Consider the following 22,920-nt stretch of genomic DNA (forward strand, 5'->3'; position numbering starts at 1 on the left):
TTAATTCATAGGAATTACTAAATTTTGACATAAATTTATAAATAATAAAAAATCATAAGTGAATTACTTGTCAATTTAAAAAATGTATAACATAATACAAATATATATTAAAATATAACATAAAAATATTATAATAATTTTAATTATAAAAAATATTATAATTTATTAAGTTGTTGATTAAATTTATTTTTATATAAAGATCAAATGTATAAATAAAAGTATCATAATTTATTATTATCCAAAATAAAATGTATGATATTGATTAATAATTATAATATATGATCAATTTAGATTATAAAACTGATCAAATAATAAATATAAAATTAAATATATAAAGAATTCAAAAATAAAAAAATATATAAAAAATAAAAAGTATTGAGCTGGTGAACACCTAAATATGAGCTCGAGCTCAAATCGACTTGCGAGCTCGACTCATCTGTCACCCCTACATGGAACAACTGCCTGCCCACAGTCCCGAAAAGAGGCACATAGGTTGTTACCAAAAACCATGAAGTTTGATGATTCACATCCTCGTCACTTTCCAATTTTGGGATAAGATAAAATTTGATTATTACTCAGGATAAGGTACTACTTTACTCTCCACTCTCCACTCAACCCTATCTCATTTCAAGACAAATCAAAAGCCCTCTAAATATTCCTTTCTTATCATATATCTATTATATGTTTCGCAGGATACTAAAAGCGTTATTCGAACACTTTTGTTGCTTAATATTCATGAATCATCAACCTCTAAATCACTTAACTATTACATTAAAAGTTGGTTTGCTTTTAAAGAGTTGTTAATTATGAAATACCATTAATTACCAGGAGAAATGAAGTGACATGGATGTGATTTTTGTAGACTATATATATGTAATTATAAAGATACGAAGCAGAAAGAGACAAGATTATGAGGTAAGACTTGTAACTGGTATGTATTATTCAGACAGATGTACAACAGGAAAAACAAAACTAGAAAAGTCTGCAAAGAGATAAAGACATTGAAGTACGAGAAAGAATCCTTATCCAACATCATCAAATCAATCCCCTCCCTCTCAACTCTACGTATAAATTCATCAGCACGCACCGTTTCACAAAATCATACTTATTAAATTCAACCAAGTAAACATCCGATACATCTCATTTCATATTTTCTTTACTATCCAAGAAAAAGGAAGAAGACGAAAATGTTGGCTATATTCCACAAAGCGTTTGCTCATCCCCCGGAAGAGCTGAACAGCCCTGCTTCCCATAAGGTCGCCAAGAAGCCTAAGCTCCCGGAGGAAACTCTTGACGAGTTTCTCTCTTCACACCCCACTAACACTTTCTCTATGAGCTTTGGGGATACCGCAGTTCTTGCCTATGTCCGGCCTGATCGCTGTTCCTTTCTTCATCACAACCAGAGGTAAAATGTTCAAATAACCTTATTCATTTCAAATTTGGATAAGTAAACATCTTCAAACTTTTTTGACAAGTATGTTTGGGGGTTTTTTGGGTAAAAGAACTTATGGGCTTTCAGTGTTAACTTCTTATGATCTTTACCTTGTAAGATACCACTTTTTTGTTTAAAAAAAATAAATTTAGCCAGATCCATACCTCTGAGTTGATATTCTGACAACTCGAAACATACTAGATGGTCGTCAAATTTGAGCTTGTTTAGTTAGCATAATAGTGCCCGGACATAATATCTCATAGTTATATCGCTAACAGCTTTCTGTATTCTGTTTGCGCAACTCTTCAAAAAATCTTGAATTTGCATGTGTTGGACAGGTTATTCTGCGGGTACGATGACATATACTGTCTTTTCATGGGGAGTTTGAACAATCTGTGTGCACAAATCAAGCAGTATGGACTATCAAGAAATGCCAATGAGGCTATGCTTGTGATTGAGGCTTACAGGACACTCCGGGACCGTGGTCCCTATCCGGCAGACCAAGTCATTAAGGAACTCGAAGGGAGCTTCGCCTTCGTAGTCTACGACAGCAAAGTCGGAACCGTTTTCACCGCACTGGTATCTCTGTCCTCATCAGTAGTAAACTACAGAACACAAATTCAGTTCCTAGTAATCATTGTTTCAGAATTTTAAGGAACATACTTTACTCGCATTTCAGGGCTCTGATGGTGGAGTCAAGTTGTACTGGGGCATTGCTGCCGATGGCTCCGTGGTGATTTCTGATGATTTAGAAGTGATCAAAGCAGGCTGCGCCAAGTCATTTGCGCCGTTTCCAGCAGGTTGCATATTCCATAGCGAGGCGGGGCTTATGAGCTTTGAGCATCCTATGAATAAGCTGAGGGCGATGCCGAGGGTGGATAGTGAAGGGGTGATGTGTGGGGCTAACTTCAAGGTTGATCTATATTCCAGAGTTAACAGCATTCCCCGTGTCGGGAGTGAGGCCAATTGGGCTCCCTGGAATTCGAATGAGTCGTAATTTTAGTTGGATCGAGATGGTGAATTTCTTTGTTTGTCATTTGATGTTGGTTTTTCTTTTTGCTTGTTCCGTTTTTGGCCAAGCAAGTGTGTAAATGGGCATTAGAGGGAAGATCTGGTATCCAGGAAACCAAATTGATGGATAAGACTCTATCCCTTTGCCTGTGAGGTTTCTTGTCTAGATAATGATGTAACACAAGAAACCAAGAATCTTTGTATGGTTTAATAACTTGGACAACCGCACAATGTTTCATTACACTGTTCTCACCCTTGGAAAAGGGGGTGTTCTTGTATTTGGCACATATTGCCGCTGATATGGCAGCCCGGAACTTCTGTTATTGAGAAGCTAACCACATAATCTGATAAGTTACATGCTTGAATAATTGACAATGCTGTTGTAAATTCATAAATTACGTCTAAGAAATATAAGCAATGGAGACTGCAAAACTATGTTACTGGTAAGATTCAATCATCCAGCGGGTTTAAAATGCAAGGCCAGAAAATCAAGACATTTTGGGAAACCAATTGAAAAATGAAAAAGAAAAAATTATATGGAACTTGAAAGTGATGGGACAAAAACAAGAGAAAATTGAATTTTTAGAGGAGCATATAACACGTTAAGGAACCAATAGCACAAGCGAGCGACAAAGAACAGTACAGCTCTGACAAAGCTCAGAGAAGTATATCCTGGAATAAGCAACTCTCCCTGGTTTACGATTAATTGAGTTAGTTTACACCTGCCCCATATTTATGTGCTTGGCCGGAAAGTGATAAATATATTGTAGAATAGTCTGTTTATTCCTTGTGGAGTTGATAATTCAGCAATGCCAAACTATCAATTCATCCATGAAAATAAAAGAGTGATTTTACTCTTCATTAGTTTATCATGAATTTATCTCTCTCTCTCACTACAAAGTTCCTCAATCCAAAACTCATGCGCTCTGGCAAACATCACCCGGACAAACCAACAAGTTTCTCACTGATTTCCCACACTTTACGGGCTTTATCAGCATCACTCGCTTCCTCAGACAGTTGATTCTCAAATGAAGCCGAGGCCTTATTCCAGCTCCAGTACACCCCCGACTTCGTCAGGCTTGGATCACTCACAACCTGTTTCAGCCAACGATAATTACACTTAATATTCACATTATTCTACACCTTCAACTTGCCGTAATTATGAGCTGATCATTCTGTTGTTTATTTACCTGTGCCAGTCTTTTTCCGGCTTCTTCCTCCGATACAAAGCCCTTTGTGATGAACTTCTGGAACGAAGGGAAAAGGAGCCTGAAAAGGGGTATGTGCTCCCTGAACAGCCCAGTCGTGGCAATGCAGCCCGGGTACAAGGAAGCAAATGTGATGCTGGTATCTTCGTGGTAACGCCGGTGAAATTCTTGCATTGTCAGCATGTTGCACACCTTGCTATCCTTATATGCCTTGGCGCCGTCAAATTCTGCACCGTCTATCATGGGAGAGCTGTTCAGCCCATTTAGCCCTCCCTGGAGCCCTCTCAGATCCCCAAGGTTTGCCTTTGGAGGTACATTTCCAGCCAATGTATTTGTATTCCCTGGAATATAAACAGAACTTGAGTTTATACACAAGTATATATATATATATATGGTTAACATGAATGAGATGTATCGTGCTCTGTTTCACCTGTGATTGAGCCGACAATTATGAGTCTCTTTGAGGGGTAATCAGATTGCTTCATTTCATCAAGCAACAATCTTGATAGAAGGAAATGACCGAGATGGTTGGTCCCAACGCTAAGCTCAAACCCTTCAGCTGTGAACGAAGGCTCCCGGGCAGTCGGCTGGTAGACAGCTGCATTGCAAACCAGGACGTCGAGAGGCCGGCCGGACCGTTTGAAATTGTCCACGAATTGCCTGACGCTATCAAGAGAAGCAAGGTCTAAATGCATGATGGTGTAATTTTCCTTGGCCATGCCAACAGATTTAGCGGCCTTTTCAGCCTTGAGAAAGTCCCTGCACGCCATGATTATGTGCCATTTGCCACTTTCAGCCAAAGTTTTAGCCGTGGCCAGGCCCAGCCCGGAGGAGGCTCCGGTGATAACTACAGAACCCTTCCTCAAAGTTTTCTTCCCTTGCACTGTCGAGGGCGTGAAAGTTGGAGCAGTAGCCACTGCCTGAACTCTTACAGAAGACAACTTTCTTGAACTGAATTCTTTCTGCAAGAAAGAAATCCACCCTCCACGATTCAATTAATTACCCTAATTAATCTTGATTCAATAGAATTTATTTATATTACTACAACGATGGAGCTTGTTTTACCTTAGATTTCAGGGCAGAAGAGAGCAAGTCAGCTTTGACATGGTCTGAGAGTGAAAACCCAAAGAGGGTGGTGTCCTTCAAAGATGCGCCAGATTTTCCCTGCAGCGGGAATTTTACATCTCCAGAGTGTTACATTTTACCTAGGAAGGTAAGTAAGATTTGCTATTTACTGACGAATGATGGTAAAAAGAAGGGACAAAAAACCTCTTTGTGAATGGAGAATGCTGAGGGAAGCAGAGCAGCAGCCTGTAGAGCCATTGAGTTACTGAAAAGTGACCTTAACTGGGAAGATATTTTGAGATTTTTCTTTGCCACGAATCTAATCACAACTTGAGACTTTCGATGCAGTGTGCGGACAAGTATATATACTAAGACTGTTGGCTGATTTTTGACAAAAAATGAATATTTTTTACTATATGAAACCGAACAAGGATAAGATAATATTTTGTGGAACTACATGCCACGTAGGGCCCGACGACCAATGAGAGTTTCTGGTTGGGATTTCCTTTGTTATTTCGAATGAGCCAAAGGAAAATGGATTCGAAATGGGGATTATTGTGTTCATTCAACAAGTATGAAGTATTAGTCTGCCCGGAGTTATGGGCCTGGGGTATGGAGAAATTGATAAAAGGATAATGTTATGTGTGTTATGCTCCCAGACTTGGCAGCAGTGCTGTGGCAGTCAGGCCTGGTTTTAAGTTCTTTGATTAGGGTCAATGAAAAGAAGACAAATTAAAAAGGAAATATAGTATTCCCATTCTCAAGAACAATATGGAGAAAACTAGTATTCATTCTCATCAAGAGAATGATACAATGAGAAGCAAGTATATAAATACAACAGAGGAAATCTAGTTAACAAACTACTGACCAACCAAATATAAGAATAATCGAGAAATCGTAACAAACAACATATTTGTACAGAAAAGACAAAAGAGCAAACTGTACATAAAAAGACAAAAACGGAGGTCGCTGGTGACCCACAGGACGGAGGACACCGATGCGACCTGGAAACAAGCGACTTGGATATACAAGCGACCTGGATGTAACCTGCAATCTCACGACCTGCGATCTTGCGGACTTACTTTGTTCACAGTCAAGAACTCACAAACTCCGAATCACAAATTGGGATTTAAGGAGTATAGCTAAAAGCCCACACATAATTGTATTTATTTCTCTTGTTAAATTCATTTGGTTTTTAAGGGATGGTCTTGTTAAAGCTGTTAAGTTGAATGTCTCAAAGTAGAATTAAAGTTTCAATTTTCAAGTTATAAGAATATGACTTACAAAATAGATGATTTTAGGTTAAACGCAAAACATCCTGTGAAACATCAATGGTTAGTTTGCCACCCTGTGTTAGAGAAGAGGGCAAAAAGCCCTCTGTCATTTTGAAAAAGGTGCAAACTACCCTTTGCAGGAGTTTTTTGCATTTAACCCGATAATTTCTAAGAGACGATGAATTACCTTGGAGGAGCCGTGCCAAAACACAGACAAACATAGGAAAGCATACAGTTGACCTGGGTGGAGAGCTGCGGAAAATAATGCAAAAGTTGCCGTGTTGGTACATTCATGGCGCACATGCACAACCAATATGCCTGAATTCATCAACTAACCTTGATTGATAATTAATAATGTCGTTCATGCCACCAAACCTCATGCATGCTTCTCTACAATATAAAACTTCATAAAGTCAACTTGACAATTCTTACCCTGCATCCATTTCAAGAGAAAACCAAACTGTAAGTTCTTCTAGAAGAAACTGGAGGTGGAATCATGTCGGGATTAGGACGTCTGAAAGCGGTTAGTACGGTGTCATGGGATATACTTATTTGATAAATCTTATCATTTTTATAAGGTGTTTTCCTCACCGATCATTGAAATTTTTTTTTATATAAACTCATAATATTTATCTTTAAAATATTTTTCAAACACTATAATATTTTATAAACTTTTAAATATCATATATTTTGAAAAACTTATAACTCAGAGGCACACTCTCTAAACAACGCCAAGACTATGGATGTAGAAGAAGAAACAAACTAACAGCTTCTTCAGGATTTTCTACTCCTGTATACTTAAAAATGAAACTGATTATATCTAAACGATTACAAAAGTAAGTTATGGGAATGCGATTAGTATAATTTCATTGAATTAGCCTTCAATGTTCCAGGTATCCGACGGGTTTGAAGTTGAGCACTCCTGTAGCATCTGGGCATCTATAGCGCTTAAAAGCTCATCAGTGGAGCCAGGGACAGTGAAATCAGACAGGTTCATGAAATCGACATTCGCGCCATTGTGCCATGTTGAACTCTGATCTGGAAAACCATCCAAGGTTTCTGATGCGCTTGCATTAGTTCCCCATTCAGACCCAAACATTTCCAAATTGCCGAATTCCCCTAACAGAAAGCCTGTGTCTGTTGCATCACCACCACATTCATCTATACTTGTCTCGTCGCACGTTGGAAGAGAGCCCTTTTCAAGATTCTTCCAATTAGTTTCGGTGCCATTTTGCCCACTGTTGGTACGAGGAAAATTTTCTAAATGTGATTCTAGTGCTTTTCCAGAAAAGATCCTGGTTGGAGATATTACGTAAGTATTCGAGACTGGTGCAAGCTGAGTCTGATCAACAGGTCTTTTGGCAGGAATGAAGAGATGTGGGAAGTTTAGACGTGCATTTTCGCCTCTCAGCCTGAAGGCCTGGCGGTCGTAGGCCAGAGCTGCCTTCTCTGCACTCTCAAACGTTCCTAGCCAGAGTCGGGTTCTCTTGCGGGGAAGACGAATCTCCGCCACCCATTTGCCCCAGTGGCGTTGCCTCACTCCCCTGTAAAGCTTAGGCGTCATTTCAAGACACTGCAGATGATCAGCACCAATTTTAGGTCTGTCCAAATCGTTACGCGTACTGTCCCTTTGCCATTGCCGAGGTTGATGAGCAAAAGAAATCATGTTTGGATTCTTGTGTCGTGAAGAGGAATCCAACAATTGGAATCTGGAAAAATAAGGAGTCATTGCTATCTGAGGCTCATCATCCAGGGCAAAGGGGAAAAGTAGCTTGGAACGAGGAGGGTTCTGATTCTTTCCAGGCCCGGGACAACGGATTTTCTTCATAGGTCTAATCGACATCGTTAGTTGTCTTTCAGGTGAAAGTCGGATCTCCGTGCTGCGATTCCCCTGTTCCTGAATGTTACTAAACTTAGCAGCTTCCATTGATGGTTCTATCAAATTTAGACAGTAGAAAAGTTTAAGTAAAAGTTATACTATGTACCAAGGTAGCCTGAGAATGGACGTGTATTTGATAGCGAGAGCCGATCGAAAAGCATGCTTGCTGATGGTACATGACGATGGCATAATGGCTAGTAAAGTGTCTAAAGAGATACCGTGCGCTGACCACAATGTTTTCGTGCAAAGAAAGACATAGACACAGGGTAACACACATCGTAAAATTCTAACACACCAACCATATAAAAAAAAAAATTGAACTAATCATATATTGATGCACAGTTTAAAAAGAGTGACCAATTATACTTATCGTTTGAATGATTCACTTAGGCAAACCCTGATCTGAATAAATTTTTTTCGCAAAAGCTGACGGTAAATCAATGTCTCTATGGATGATCCAAAGAGTAACAAGAAATGAGCATGACTGTTGCTTCAAATAAGAGCCGAACATATGGTTTCTTGCACGGTCCTATGAAAGATCAAATGCCCCAGTTGAATGTGTACTTCTCTTACCATCTCAAACACCGATTCTTACATACAAATATCAAGCGTGACACCAGGAAACAACCCATTTCTCCATTGTCAACGAATAAGTTGACAAATTGATACTCTAATAGTTAATTAATACTTGTCTCTTGATTATTACACCACTTCTGCAATAAGCGTCATCATCATCGGTGCTTGTTTTCAAGGGCAGACGAAAAAGAGAGCGTCAGATGTTAGTTGATTTCTCTTATAATTATGACAATATTATGCCAATAGTCATCCTAAACCATACTATTGATCAAGCAAATGTATTGAAACAAGTGAAAATAATTTTCAGATGTCGGTATAATTATCGCCATCAGATCAAGTGGGCTAATCCCACAATTAACAGACTGTGAGGATGTGAAAAACATAATTAATTAGGGTTTAATGCGATTCACCCATGTGACGTATTAGTTAAAATGAAGCAATTTATCCTATATCTAAGGAGGTAAATTAGTTCATTTTAAAAAACATAGAGGGATAATTGCTGCATTTTAAAAAATATATAGGATAAATGACTATTTTTTTTTTATATAAGGGGATAATTCCCTCATTTACAATATCAAAGAAGAGTTACTTTCATTTTCCCCTAATTAATTAGGATGAATTCTTTATGTACTATTAGATTTCTTGTAATAAATCAAACAACATTGTTTTAACCAAATAACCTTTGCTAAACTTAATACATACAACAGTATTTTAATTATATTACAAGTATAATATATTTGTTATATAATTAATGCACGATTTAAAAATAGCGACTAATCATATATAACTGTAAATTCACTATAAATAAAACTATGATCAAATTTATTACATTTCTCGTATAATCAATCATTCTACTTAAATTTGACTAATATCAATTGGTATTAGAATTTTTCAGACATATTCACATAGTGCATTTCACATCCCTTGTCCATTCACATCAACTGTTTATATTGCTCAAAATTCTGCAGTACAAACACAGTCACGCCGATCAGACATCCATTCCAACTCTCTTGATCGACAAACTAACAAAAAACTACACGGCCGGGGTAGACGAATGAATGAAAAAGAAAGGTATTACATTTATTATTCACCTTAAACTAGATCGATCGACTCCTATAGCAAGAGAAAGGTATATTTGAGACGAAATCGTGATTCACAATATTCATCTATCTGTGAAACGAAATCAATCGCTCAATTGTATGCAGCCATGCCAACTGCTGCATCTCCTCCTCCGTAAGGGCTGAAACTTCCCCTGGCATTGGAATAACTAACGTAATAGAACTCGGAGATTATGCCCGTGAAGAGAACGAAAGCGGCTCCTGCTGCAAACACTCCCTTTCTCACTGTCTCACAAGACGGTGGATTCTCGAAAAACCTCGTCCTGTACTTGGTGTGATAAGCATTCCTCACTGATCCAGCCAGCAAACAAACCTCCGCAATGAAAAATGTCACCCTGCATCCAACAACATTATACATGTAACTAAGACATCCGTAAAATACGATAAAATTACAAAAGAAGACCCTGATGACAGAGAATATGTAAAAAAGTTGGATCTAGTATTGGGTCAGACTTCCGTCCAAGAGCTGTTAACTTTAATTATGCCTCACAATCGCAGTCTCCTCAATTTTTTCCAACATATAAATATATTGATAGTATGTTAGTGGAAATAGTTGCAATGAGAATGTATACCAGCAGAAGATGAAAAGGAGAACAGCACAAGCTCTGGAGCCTCCGGGTTTGAGCGGAGTTCCACAGCAGAAACACCTGCTTGCAAGCATTATCAGTAGTTGGCTGGCCAGGAGGAACAAAAATGCACCGACGCCGTAGCCAGTGGCAATATCAGAGTCATAAACACAGTAGTTGTAGTTACTGTCCATATCTGCTTTTGATACCCCCTGCCAAGTCCCAACAACCAACCACATCATTTACTAAACATTATATTATACATGCATAAATACCGATATTCAGCTCACCCCTTTAGTTGCACTAGTTAAATGAGCTAGTTGCTACAGCTTGATTTTCTCGGAATTTACTCTTACTACGTTATTAAAACCTCCTAATAAATATTTTCTTGGTTGAAACCATACTATAAATCGTAAACAGAATGTACGTCAAAGAGAACAAGTGTTCCTTCACTGCCAGACTTTGAAGAATCCCAATTCAAACGTTTTTCCTGAATAAAAAGTACCCAAAACAAATGTATGCAAAAATTGCAGGTCATTTTGAGACATCCCATCTCAAAAAACCAATCATTCATCTCAGAAAAAGCCAGCAATCACGACAGGTTTAAGGTAGAAAGACGAACTTACAGTACTTCTTCTCTGCTCAGCAGCAACAGCCAAACCGAAAGCAATGAGATCGAAAATGAAGACAGTGATCATTAAAAGTTTCGAAGCCATTGAAGTTGAGAGTTGACAGAACTCACAGCAGATCCAGATCTGTCCTGCTTCCTTAGTTTCTGTCTCAGCAAATATACATATAGATGGGCACTTGAGTAATCAAGAAGCAGAAACAGTGTGAGTATATAGTAACCACCAAATTATGACAGCTCAACACTTCACCTGCAACCCATTGCTACCAGCCACCAGAATATTAACATATGCTACATATTTGTTATATGCACATAAAAATAACGTACGACAACGGTTAATAAATGAAAAAAAAGGGGGAGGAGAGGAGAAATGAAAGTATCACACACTACCGATTATAAGTGAAAAAAATGCTAAAAGAATTCCGGGGGAAGTGTCGGTGGCAATAAATTAAAGTGAAGTAGATGTATTGATATCAAAAACTCCAATAGATCGGTAGAAAGCAAGTGGTAAACAGATCACGGGAGAGAGGGTCATCCATCAAAGAGCCACACAATTCATCATGTGATACAGAGACGGATTTAGGAGTAGGCCTATATATACTACCCCAAATAAATTAAATTTAATGAATTCAAAGAGACATAACTTAAGTGGGACTAGTCCAATTCTTATATTTAAAAGTATTATGAAAATAACGTTTTAATATATTTTTATCCCTCAAACTTTTACTTTTGAATCTGTCATTAATATGATACAAAATGCAGTACAAAATATAACATTAAATTATAATTTAATATTCAAAATGGATTATTTAAATATAATTAGGGTGAAATATTTGTGAGTATGAGTATATATGTCCAACATATAAAATGCATAATATTGTAGGAAAATTTTTTTTTCTTTTAAAGTTAATGGAGTAGAAAATGAACAACTGATTTGTTTTATTTATCAATTTAATTTGCGATCGATATCATTAAAACATTTAGTACTCATTGTCTACGTATAATTATGTGCTATGTACTGACGGGTAAAACTCTATATATTTTAACAAAATTTATTAAAAAAATATGAATATAGATCAAATCTGATATACATTAGTAAAAGAATATATAAAATTATAAGGACAAAAAAGTAATTGGATATATAGGAGGCACACCATAAGCACATAAAACCTATCACACCATACAAACTCCCATACCACTATAAATACCAAAATACTAATTTTTTAATCCTAAGTTACTATTCATTGACAACCCCTCATTCTTGAGAATTACACATTTTGCGGAAATTATATTTCACCTGGTGTAAAATTCCGTCGTGGTAAAATCCCGATTTATTTCCTAACAAAAAAACCTCGACCACATCAAAATCATATAATCAGAATTGAAAATAAGAATATCAATAATTTATATAACATGTTTATACTTATTAAAATGCCCAATCTTTCCGAACTCTCATTTTCTAAATTAGCTTTTAGTTATAGGAAAAATTACAATAATTTTTTTTTTGAGATTTTGCAAATCGCAAATTCTCATTCATTGTTTGAAAATTTATCAATGCATCCTGATGCTTGGTAAAATTATATAATCTTTGCATGAAGACTTGAAAATATTTACTTTGGTTTTATTGTTTTTTTGAAGAAAATAAAAAATTATACAAAATATTGACGAGGTGAAAATTCTTTTCTCTCTCTTCTAATCAATAATTTTTTTAGATTTTTTTAAAATATAAATAGAATAATTTTATAGTTCACAAGAGGATCTTGATCTATTCATCATAAAAAATAATTAGAAAAATAACAAAGACTAGTATAATAATTTAATTATTACACGGACGTTAAGATTAAGAATATTAATAATTTTTTAAATGAAAAGATAATTTTATAATTATATCAATCATCAATGGAAATCCTTGTTATTTACCAAGATGCACGATTAATTGTTATAGTTTTCATTCTTTTAACCTCTGCTTTTACTACAACTTAATTAGCTTGTTTTACCCATAATGCGTGGTGGACACAGAAAAGTTTCTCTATCGCTATAATTATAGGATACTTGTCATTAATAAACGACAAGGAGGTGGTGGCTCCAAATCACAACATTGATCCTATCCCGGCCTTCACACCATAGCAACAAGAATACATATTCCTCCACACCTTAGAATTTACCTGGAGGACTACGCATGTAGTATAGTTGGTATTTTGAGTACCATAACTTAGGTTTATATCACTTTTGATTTAATCTATTATGGAATTAGCATTTAATTTACAAAAATTAAAACTTTTGGTTATTATATACTTTTTCATTTACAATTTAACGATATAAATCACGTGCCCAACACTTTGACATTAAATATTTTTTGTTGAAGGAAAAATTTCCCATTTTTTCAATAATAGCATATAAGTGCTTTATTTGATACTTGTGAAAGACATTACTACTTGACTTCAATTTATAGAAATATGGAAATGATAGGATCTAATTTTTATGAGAGAAGAGAGAAAGCGCTACGTTTTTTGTTCTAATTTTCTTCAAAATTTATTTTTTTTTTCCTTCAAATATAGTTATATTTTTCCCCAGGAATGGTCCTAACCTGAAAAACAAATCAATTTTTTCTCCAATCAAAAATATTTAATGATCACATGCTAAGGACGCGCGCTATATCGTTAAATTATAGACAATGAGAACCAAAAGTGCTAATGTATGTTACTGAATTAAAAGTGTTAATCCCATAACAAATAAGACCTAAAATGAAAGGAGCCTAACTTATGGGATCAAAAATATTATGTACCTAGTATCGCATATGTTGTCCAGTTCCAAAATTGACTGATTTTAATACCCAAAACGTACGAGAGAGATTTTCTTACAGCATTGATGACGATATATTCCATTTTCCTTGTACGGCCGAATGTGATCGATGGCGAAATCGTTTTTGGCAATTATCGCATCGTTTTGAACAAAGATATATTTTGCAGAAACAATGCAATGAATCTCGTGATATTAATTCTTGCTGCTTCTGATCCAAAAGTTACCTAAAATCACAGTGGAAAATTATTTTCTAATAAAATTTGGTCAAATCAAATCAATCATACATCAATTGTTTATTATTCCCGAGTAATATGACAATCACACCATAAATGTATTGCACTTGTCATATAACTGATTCAAATTTAATTTGAATTAGAATTTTCCGTAATGGAAAACTCTTCTTCTTCTTCTATGTTCAAATATATAGGCAATAGGCATGCACTATACAAGGAAACGAAAGAAAGGACAATGGGTTTGAATAATATGTTTGGTCCAATTCTTGGATTGATCGGAGGCTCATCAAAACGATGGAGAAAAGCTTCTACATGGTAAGTTCTGATCGTCCATCACATTAATTTCTAGTGTACTAGCTAGAGATGAGAAACTGTTGAAAGCAATATGTATGTAATAGAAGATCGATCTGTTCCCTATCAATATGTGCAATATGAAAAAGAAATTCTTGTCCTGATCACGACAATGAGTACAATGGTTTGAGCTTCTCGTTATTACATGCATGTTGTGCCAAACTGAATTTTGATAATATGATCGACCTCTTGATTTGTGCTACTTGAGTGTTCGATCGATCGAACGAACGAACGAACCATTGATTCTTCTGATCCCATACTTAAGATAGTTTATAGTTTCACCCAATTGTTTAATTCTGCAGCGAAAGATTAATCAAGAAACTCAAGATTCGTCTGGCAAATCAAAAGAGCAGAAAAATTGTCATCATAAGGCAATCGCGTGCTGATATTGCTCAACTCCTCCAGATCAGCCGCCAGCAATATCATGCTGCTTTAGCAAGGGTAAGTTGGGATCATCGGATTTCTACTCAATTGATATATACATCATCAGAAATCAAGCAGAAAGGATGATATATATTGCTAGCATGGGATTAATCAATTTTCAAGTGCACTAGCTAGTGGGAAAGTATAATAATGGCCGTGTCAACTTTTAGGTTGAGCAATTGTACAAAGATGAGTGCAAGTTATCTGCATATGAGCAGCTGGACGGCTTCTGTGACTGCGTTCACGAAAACCTTTGTTACATTAGCCGGCACAGCAGGTAACTATAGGCAGCCCCACCTACAGTTTATCTCTCTCTCTGATTGTCTATTGTATTGTCTTGCAATTTTGTAACAAGCTTTTGGTGCGTTCTCAATGCAGCAAGCTGTCGGTTGAGGTCCTTGAAGCGCTGTCGAGTTTGATATTTGGTGCCTCAAGATGTGGAGAACTGCCTGAGCTGCATTCCTTAAGAAACTTGTTCAGACAGCATTTTGGTCAGAAGTTTGAGAGAATGAACGTCGAAATGCTACCTGGAAATGCTGTGAACTCTCGATTAGCTCACAGTCTCAACACAGCGTTTGTAACACAAGATGTTAAACTGCAATTACTTCAAGAAATACGCAGCGAATTCACAATTCATTCAGTTTCCCTGCACCAGGAACAAACTAATTTCATCCCAGAAATCAAGAAGGTGTGATTCAGAATTATTTGATTTTACCTCGTACTACCTACTACTGTTCCTTATACTTAGCAACTTCTTCCATTCTTGACCGATGATCTCGTTTACTTTATTGCAGCGGAAAGGTAATCTGTATCATCAATCTGATCATGATCAGCACGCCTCCAAATTTAAGGACATGATGAAGATCATCCGAAGATGTCTTTGTTTCCTTAAGTATGCAAGTCCAGGAGGTCATGATGGATCACTTTGTCGGCCTTCTTGTAGTTGTGGACAAGCTCAAGGTTGCCAATGGGACAAAAAAGGGATTTCAACATGTCCGACGACCCTCTTCATCCAATGAATTGGCGGCACATGCATTCTAATCCAAATTGCCACCCCTATTAGTCTAGGGTTAATTACACTTAGATCCCCTCTAAATTAAAATATAAAATTATACTTTTCTCCAAAAAAATTTCAGAATTACATTTACACCACATTCGAAAATTTACTATTTATATAAGATCCCATTTCGTTTGGATTTGGATGAAACATACTAACATAATTAGCAAAAAAAGTTACATAAGATTTCCATTTTACCCCTCAGTTTTTATGTAATAATTTTGTACTGACAGGAGAAAATGTAATTTGTTAAACTCACTCCTTATATATAGAAAATGTTAGATGAGGTACAAATTTAAAAATTTATGTATTTTTTTTTTTTCTTATCTCAATATTTTTTGTCCAAACCGTAGTGGAGTAGTCAGGTTTAAGGCTGTAAATATAATTTTATATTTTCAAAGGGGGTCTAATTGTAATTAACTATTTTTTTAATTGAAATAGACGAACTATTATTCTTTTTTGAATAAGTCAGTTACAATCATCAATATCAAATACTTATGTCGGACAACTACCTATAAATATACCAATCATATACTAATTAATCATCATATCAGATAATTTATCTATTCAACATCTACTATTAAAGTAGAATTATATTCCATATATTAATGGGGTTCGAATCCAATATTTTAGAGTCATGGAGTCTTAACTTCATCAATTAGACCTCATTGATAAATTGTCACTTCTACGTAGAAATAGTGAAAAAAAGATGAAAAGAAATAATAAAATGAAGAATTTATGACCTCCCTGGAAATTTTGTTGCAGATTAATTCTTTTATTTATTTTAATGCCCACAAAAATGATTACCAGTTTAATTAGGTTTAGAAATCCGACCTCAATCAATAAAAGGCAAAGAGGATGAAATTTGTTCCCTGCCGCAGACAACACAAATTCTAGTTTTGCGTGGACAAAAATCGTCCCGATCGACTCATATTATACACATTAAATAGACTAATTAAGGTTCAAACCGACAAGTGTATCATGAAATTTGACTGCTCATTGACCAAAACTCGTTTCTGTTTATTATAAAAAAAAAAAAAAGTTATTAAAAAAAATAATTGAAAGGTAACTTGAATCAATCAAAAGTCGTTTTTGTTGCACTTTGAAAGGTAATTTGAGTCTTTTATTTCAATTTTATATTTCAAATATATACAGACAATATGTATAATTCAATAATAATAGAGTATAGATTTCAAGAAATCCATTTTATTAATTTACTGTGTTAAAAATATATTTGTTGATACAAAATTATAATATGAAATATTATACTAAATGAAAATTGAATATTTAAATATAGGAATATTATTGCATGCAGCAGGCACCAAATTATATATATTTCAACTGAGAAATTCATCTGAAGATTTTGTTTTATTGCACCTACACTTGTTCAAGAAAATAAACACGGACGATAATGTGCACCTCGTCTTGTGTTCGGTAACATTCAGCCACCCTGGACATGCATCAAGGTTTTTGCGAATATATATATATATATTTGGGAATTAGGGGATTTTGTCCTCTTTATACAAATAATGGATTGTTAGAATTTAATCCTCACTCTTAGATTAGGAAAAAAGAATGCTTGGAAAAACACTTTTTTTTTTTTTTTTTAAATTTCTGCCACAATCCTCCGTCACCAACAAGTTTAATTAGGTCACATTTAAAAATTAAAGAATTAAATATGTTTTACATAACTATCTGTGCAAGAATGGAGTCTGTTCACTTTATAAGTATGTGATAAAATGTGTCACTGTATATTAGTTTATAAAATTGAATATGTTTTTTCTAATGGAAAAATGAGTAAAAGTGTATCGCCCTTAGAATGATAGGCCTGAAAAATATATTTTATTGATTATTTTTTATATACTTCAAAATTTTTATTCATAAAAAATATGTACTTAAAAAAAATTCTCATTTAAATAAGTTTTCGCCAGATAAAATCGATAATTTAATAAATACAATTTTATAATTATTTATTTATTTTTGAATATACATTAAAATAATATATTTATTATATAATTAGTTAATACGAGACCAACCCAATTTGAGCTGGTATTAATTCATGTGCTTGCAGTCGCAAAAACGTATTTGAAGGGCCAAGAAAAGCTAGTTCAGGCAAAAGTCATAAACTTCAAACATTTTTCATGTCGTCTCTAGTACTGTCAAATCACACGTTAAGAAAGACATTCTTCAGCAGTACTGTTTAACCAGATCCACTGAACCCTTAAATTAATGAAATTCATTTGTAATTCACGTCGATCAAAGCATTCCACCATGATCCAACGGTTAGAACTATTTGAATTTGGACCAACAGGGTTTATTCCACCATGCATTATTCTTTCCACAAATCAACGTTAAACGTTAAAACCGGTTGTAAAGACAACATGAATTTCTAAATTCACACACGAAAAGTAATCAGAATTTTGTACCTATATAACAGCAACAAATCGAAAACTACAGACCAAAGAGGAAACAACATAGTAATTTTTACAGCCATGCAACGTTCAGTAGCAATGAACTTACGCCAAGCCCTCACCCACAGGAGAAGAAACCAAATATTTCACCACATCAGTACTAGACAACAAACCTATGATGTTTTCATTAACCATAGGGGCACGGACACGAAACGGTCCGTTGCGTCCTTGTTGTACGATCATCTCTATCAGCTTAAACTTCGTCCCTTTTTGGACAACAAGAACATGAAACCAGGTGACAAATTATTCGAGAAAATCGATGCCGCAATAACAGGGTGCAAGATCGGAGTGGCGGTCTTCTCCCCACGTTATTGTGAGTCGTATTTTTGCCTTCATGAATTGGCATTGATGACGGAGTTGAAGAAGAAGGTGATTCCAATTTTTTGCGACATTAAGCCCTCGGAACTTAACGTTGTGCAGGCCGACGGGAGAATCCCGTCGGAAGAAGTTCAACGCTTCAATCTGGCTCTGGAAGAGGCTAAGTACACCGTGGGGCTTGCGTTCGACTCCGAAAAGGGGTGAGATTTCATTCAGACATAATTACACTAATATACATGTATATATATATATATATATTTATGCATCACTTTTGCAAATATAATTCTTGTACTAAAATCGTGACAGGAACTGGTCCGACGTCGTGAAAAACGCTGTTGATATTGTAATAGAAAGCTTGATAGAGGTTGAGGAGGATGAAGAGAGAATGCTGCAACCAGCTAGTAACCATTTCTCTTACACACATCGGGCACTCATGCAGCTCCAAGCTCCTCGTAAACTCTGAAATTCGTTCCCATATTGTGATCGATGTTCTTTTATTTTATTGTGTGTCCGACGTCATGAGTATGTAATAACCCAGTCGTTTTATTTATTTAAAACTCTTCACCTGTATTTATTATTCTTTTGAAAATAGCAGATTACGTAACTCTCCTGAGTGGCTGACGGGTTGCAAACAAGAATTGTTGTTTTTGTGTTTTTCAAATTGGTTATCATGTGATCTTGTACTTGCAATTTTTTCTAGTACATATATGTAAGAGCTCGCGATAATATTAGCATAAATGGTTTCATACATTTGTGGAAATTTTTTTATCCAGAACAGGTTTGATTGGATTGAACCAAATTACATAGTAAGTATAATATACTTATTATTATTTAATTGATCTATTTTTTTGAATTATACAAAATTACATACCAAATGTATTACTTTTAACATATAATTAGTTCAAATTTACTACGTAGGAGTCTTAATTGCATTTGATCTGCTCCGATAATAGAAGGAGATACGAAATATATTTCAGAAGAAAAAAAGAGGAGAAATATAACATAATCGAAAGGCTTAAAAATATTTTTGGTCATTTAATTTTGATATTTTGATATTTTTATCTTTTATCTTTTATCTTTCTAGGGTTACACATGTGTACCTTAGGAAAATTTAAATTGTGTTTTTGTTCTGATTGTTTTACTATTGTAAATGTGGACAAAAAATTTTTAAAAAAAATAACAGGGAACATGATTCATTTCGCAACTTTTGCAAAATTCGGCACCGTAGTGACCTGCAAAATGCCAAAAAATTATAGAACTCTTTTACAACTCTTACAAAGATAAATGATAAAAATATCAAAATCGTAAGAGGGAGATGATTTATTCTAACAACTTTTGCAAAATTCGGCATCGAAAAATCAAAAATTGTAAATATAAAAAAATTACAGAATTATTTTACCATCTCAAAAAAATAAAGGACAAAAAAGGCCAAACTACAAAAATTAAAGGACCAAAAAAATATTAAGCCTAATAAAAAAATACAAAATTCTTGGAGCAAATGAAATGAGCTCAGCCTCATGATAGTTTGGATCCGGCCCGACACGATTGAATCTGCTTTAGCCGTCACATTTTCATTGCAATATATTTCCATGGCGGGTTTGTGAGAATTACAATAGAGAGTGAGGGCATCAGAAAGTAGTATCCGTCAGGATCGTGGGGCTAATGTAGCGTGGGATGGGATGAAAGCTTCACTCATACTCTCAAACCCGTCAATGGGGCTGGCGGCACCAGCTACCAAAGAAGGCAGTCAGAGTGGGGTAGTAGAGGGACGAGTTGGGGTGGATATTGGACCCACCTTGCTAACTTCCGCATGGATTTGGGACCAACGTTGGTCCGACCTCTTTTCTACCTTGTTAGTATCTACTTCGCTACAAAATTTATTGAGATAGATTTGATATTATTTTCTTTTTATAATTGTTGAAATGAGATTTGAAAAATCAACAAATCAAATGGTTTTACAAACAAATAAAAAAGGAAAGTTTGACACTATATCAATTACACATAATTAATATTGTTTCATCACCTAACTCACAAATATTTAAGTCCATAGATTTTTCTTCCAATCATTAAATTGAATTCCAATAACCAAAACAACCCCAACAAACTATAGAAGATAATTTATTACACGTTTTCTATAATAAATTAATAATATAATTAAAATACATATATATGAGACAAGCAAGGGATGGACTTGTGACCCGTCTCGACTTCAAATGAGTTCTATTTATTAGGATCTGCTATCAATCTTTCTACCCATTATCCAGATCCAAACTCCCCCTAATTGAGGTGGGTATCTAAAAAATTCGGACCCATTGCCACCCATTTCAAACTACACCGTAAAATTAGGGAAATATCACTTTCGCCCTCAAATTTTATCCATTTAACTAAATATCCACTTTAATTTAATCATTTTTATCTCATATTTTATCCAATAATGTATATGATGTACATTGGTAAAAAATATTAACTTGTAAGGGTAAAAAAATAATATAACATATATGGCATACATTAAACAAATGCAACCCACCACACCATATAATTTCCAACACTACTATAAATACCAAAAATATTAATTTTTTAAGGCAAACATTATTCATTGATTTGACTATTTTTCTTGCTCCGTCGAAAATCGCACTTCACCTGATGTATATTTGTGCCGTAAGTAAAATTTTCAATTTTTATCCCTTAGTAAAAACCTCGACCACATCAATATATATGAACTTAATATTATTATAATTCGACCTAATCATCTCTCCATCACACATTTAATAAACTTGTTCCCTTTTCATATAACAAAATATCATGATCTAACAAATATTGCTTTCAATACAATTTTAAGAAATTCAATACAATTTTAAGAAAATTATCTAACATTAGATCGATAAAGTTTTGGGAATTAGTATACAAAATGGCAGGTAATTAAAAATATTATTTCATTGAAAAAATAACTTTGAATTATTCTTCACTAGAGTATAATCAAATTATTATTTTCTTTTTCTTCCTCTTTCTTTCATTTTCTTTACGTCTGCATGAAGAAATCGATGTAATAAGTCCATATCCGAATAGGTTATGATTAGATTTGCACACGATGAATACTGAGATACTTTTTACGGGTGCATGAATTTTATATTTTTCGAAAATCCAAAACTTTAGGAGGTGTTTCTAACTTCTTATACTATTGACAAATTACTAAGTACAAACATAAACAAGTACAGATTACAAAGTATTATTATTGACAACCATGTCCCTGTAATTTAAAATATTCCGAAACAGGTCCATTATTAAAGCAGTCAATCTTTGTAACATATAATACTGTTCATAGCGGCTACCGCAGCACCTCCCAAGTACTAACTACACTAGGACTAATGCAATTGTATCCAAAACTAGCATCACTAGTACGGCTCATTTTGTTGGCGTGAATATGCATCAAAATTCACAATTATATACTAGTTTACATTAATTTTATCATTCACAATTATGTTTGAAAAAAAAATCTCATCGATTGGGCACAAGAAGACAAAAATGTTATCTTTGTTGGTCTTTTCACATGCATATTATCATATTTTATAATTATTTCAATCAAGCATAAAACTGAATTGTCATATAAGATATCATACACCATAATATATCAAACAACAATAATGAATAAAGGGATTAATTATCATTTCAATTCATGCCCCACCCAATCCCATCATGCCTAATTACATCACGTCAAGCAAACGATCCTACTGCCACTTCCCTAAACTAATGCTACAAACTTGCCAAACCTTTATTACTACTTTCCCGAACTACACCAGCTACTGTTCCGGGCCGACTATGCACAACTTTGTCTGCTTACCACTTGCCCACCACCACCGCCGCTACTATTAGTATATGATCATTTTTTATGCTTATATGTATATAAGATTTACACGTTAAGCATATCATGATATATCTACTATTCTTATTGCAACTTATAATTTACCGAAAATCTAACTATTAGTTGATTTGAATGAATTTTTGAATTTGAATGTATTAAATGATGTAGTGAATATTATATTATAGTAGGAACAAAAAATTATTCTACCAAAAATTCTACCTATGAATTGTTTATTATCTTTCTAACTTTTCTAAAAGTTAGCATCTTTTAAAAGCTTAATGTTCCGTAGACCATATAGACGTTGTCTGATTTGGGGATGAATGACCCGTTAATTAATGGAGTACCCTTGTATTAGAGGTAAGTTCTATGCGTGTGCGTAACACGATATATATATATATATATATATATTTTTTTTTTTTGAAACTAATAAAAGGATATTTCCTATTTGAATTATTCTTATTATATATGCACAAACATTATCTTTACTTCATAAATGGTAGTTATGGGGAAATAGTAGGGAAAAAAAAAGGAAGGGATCACATTCTATGATATATATATATACATAAGCACTTAGCTACACCAATTCATTTCATATATATGGCTTTTGGAAAATGTATGAGAATATAACGAATTATGACAATATATACTC

At 34.6% G+C, this 22,920-nt stretch overlaps 5 protein-coding genes across 6 annotated transcripts; 3 read left to right on the forward strand and 2 right to left on the reverse strand.

Moving 5' to 3' along the window:
• On the forward strand, positions 1,054–2,721 carry LOC105174748 (stem-specific protein TSJT1-like). The gene is made up of 3 exons (XM_011096934.2): positions 1,054–1,405; positions 1,771–2,011; positions 2,112–2,721. The coding sequence occupies exons 1-3, from the start codon at positions 1,188–1,190 to the stop codon at positions 2,427–2,429; spliced, it is 777 nt and encodes a 258-aa protein (XP_011095236.1). The 5' UTR covers positions 1,054–1,187; the 3' UTR covers positions 2,430–2,721.
• On the reverse strand, positions 3,114–5,077 carry LOC105174749 (protochlorophyllide reductase-like). The gene is made up of 5 exons (XM_011096935.2): positions 4,921–5,077; positions 4,717–4,815; positions 4,082–4,613; positions 3,634–3,992; positions 3,114–3,538 (listed from the first exon to the last, which is right to left on the reverse strand). The coding sequence occupies exons 1-5, from the start codon at positions 4,972–4,974 to the stop codon at positions 3,380–3,382; spliced, it is 1,203 nt and encodes a 400-aa protein (XP_011095237.1). The 5' UTR covers positions 4,975–5,077; the 3' UTR covers positions 3,114–3,379.
• Positions 9,366–11,308, reverse strand: LOC105174750. 2 transcript variants are annotated; one of them, XM_011096938.2, is made up of 4 exons: positions 11,008–11,308; positions 10,756–10,904; positions 10,136–10,341; positions 9,366–9,898 (listed from the first exon to the last, which is right to left on the reverse strand). In XM_011096938.2, exons 2-4 carry the CDS (start codon positions 10,843–10,845, stop codon positions 9,637–9,639), a joined length of 558 nt encoding a protein of 185 aa, XP_011095240.1. In that variant the 5' UTR covers positions 10,846–10,904; positions 11,008–11,308; the 3' UTR covers positions 9,366–9,636. The 2 variants fall into 2 exon arrangements, with proteins under 2 accessions (XP_011095240.1, XP_011095238.1); XM_011096936.2 differs by having other exon boundaries at positions 10,756–11,308.
• On the forward strand, positions 14,028–15,260 carry LOC105175123. Its single transcript, XM_011097469.1, has 4 exons — positions 14,028–14,107; positions 14,446–14,584; positions 14,737–14,843; positions 14,945–15,260. The coding sequence occupies exons 1-4, from the start codon at positions 14,028–14,030 to the stop codon at positions 15,258–15,260; spliced, it is 642 nt and encodes a 213-aa protein (XP_011095771.1).
• Positions 18,134–18,875, forward strand: LOC105175124 (TMV resistance protein N-like). The gene is made up of 2 exons (XM_011097471.1): positions 18,134–18,612; positions 18,719–18,875. Exons 1-2 carry the CDS (start codon positions 18,134–18,136, stop codon positions 18,873–18,875), a joined length of 636 nt encoding a protein of 211 aa, XP_011095773.1.

This window comes from Sesamum indicum, linkage group LG12 (assembly GCF_000512975.1).
Source record: "Sesamum indicum cultivar Zhongzhi No. 13 linkage group LG12, S_indicum_v1.0, whole genome shotgun sequence".
Taxonomy (NCBI): Eukaryota; Viridiplantae; Streptophyta; class Magnoliopsida; order Lamiales; family Pedaliaceae; genus Sesamum; species Sesamum indicum.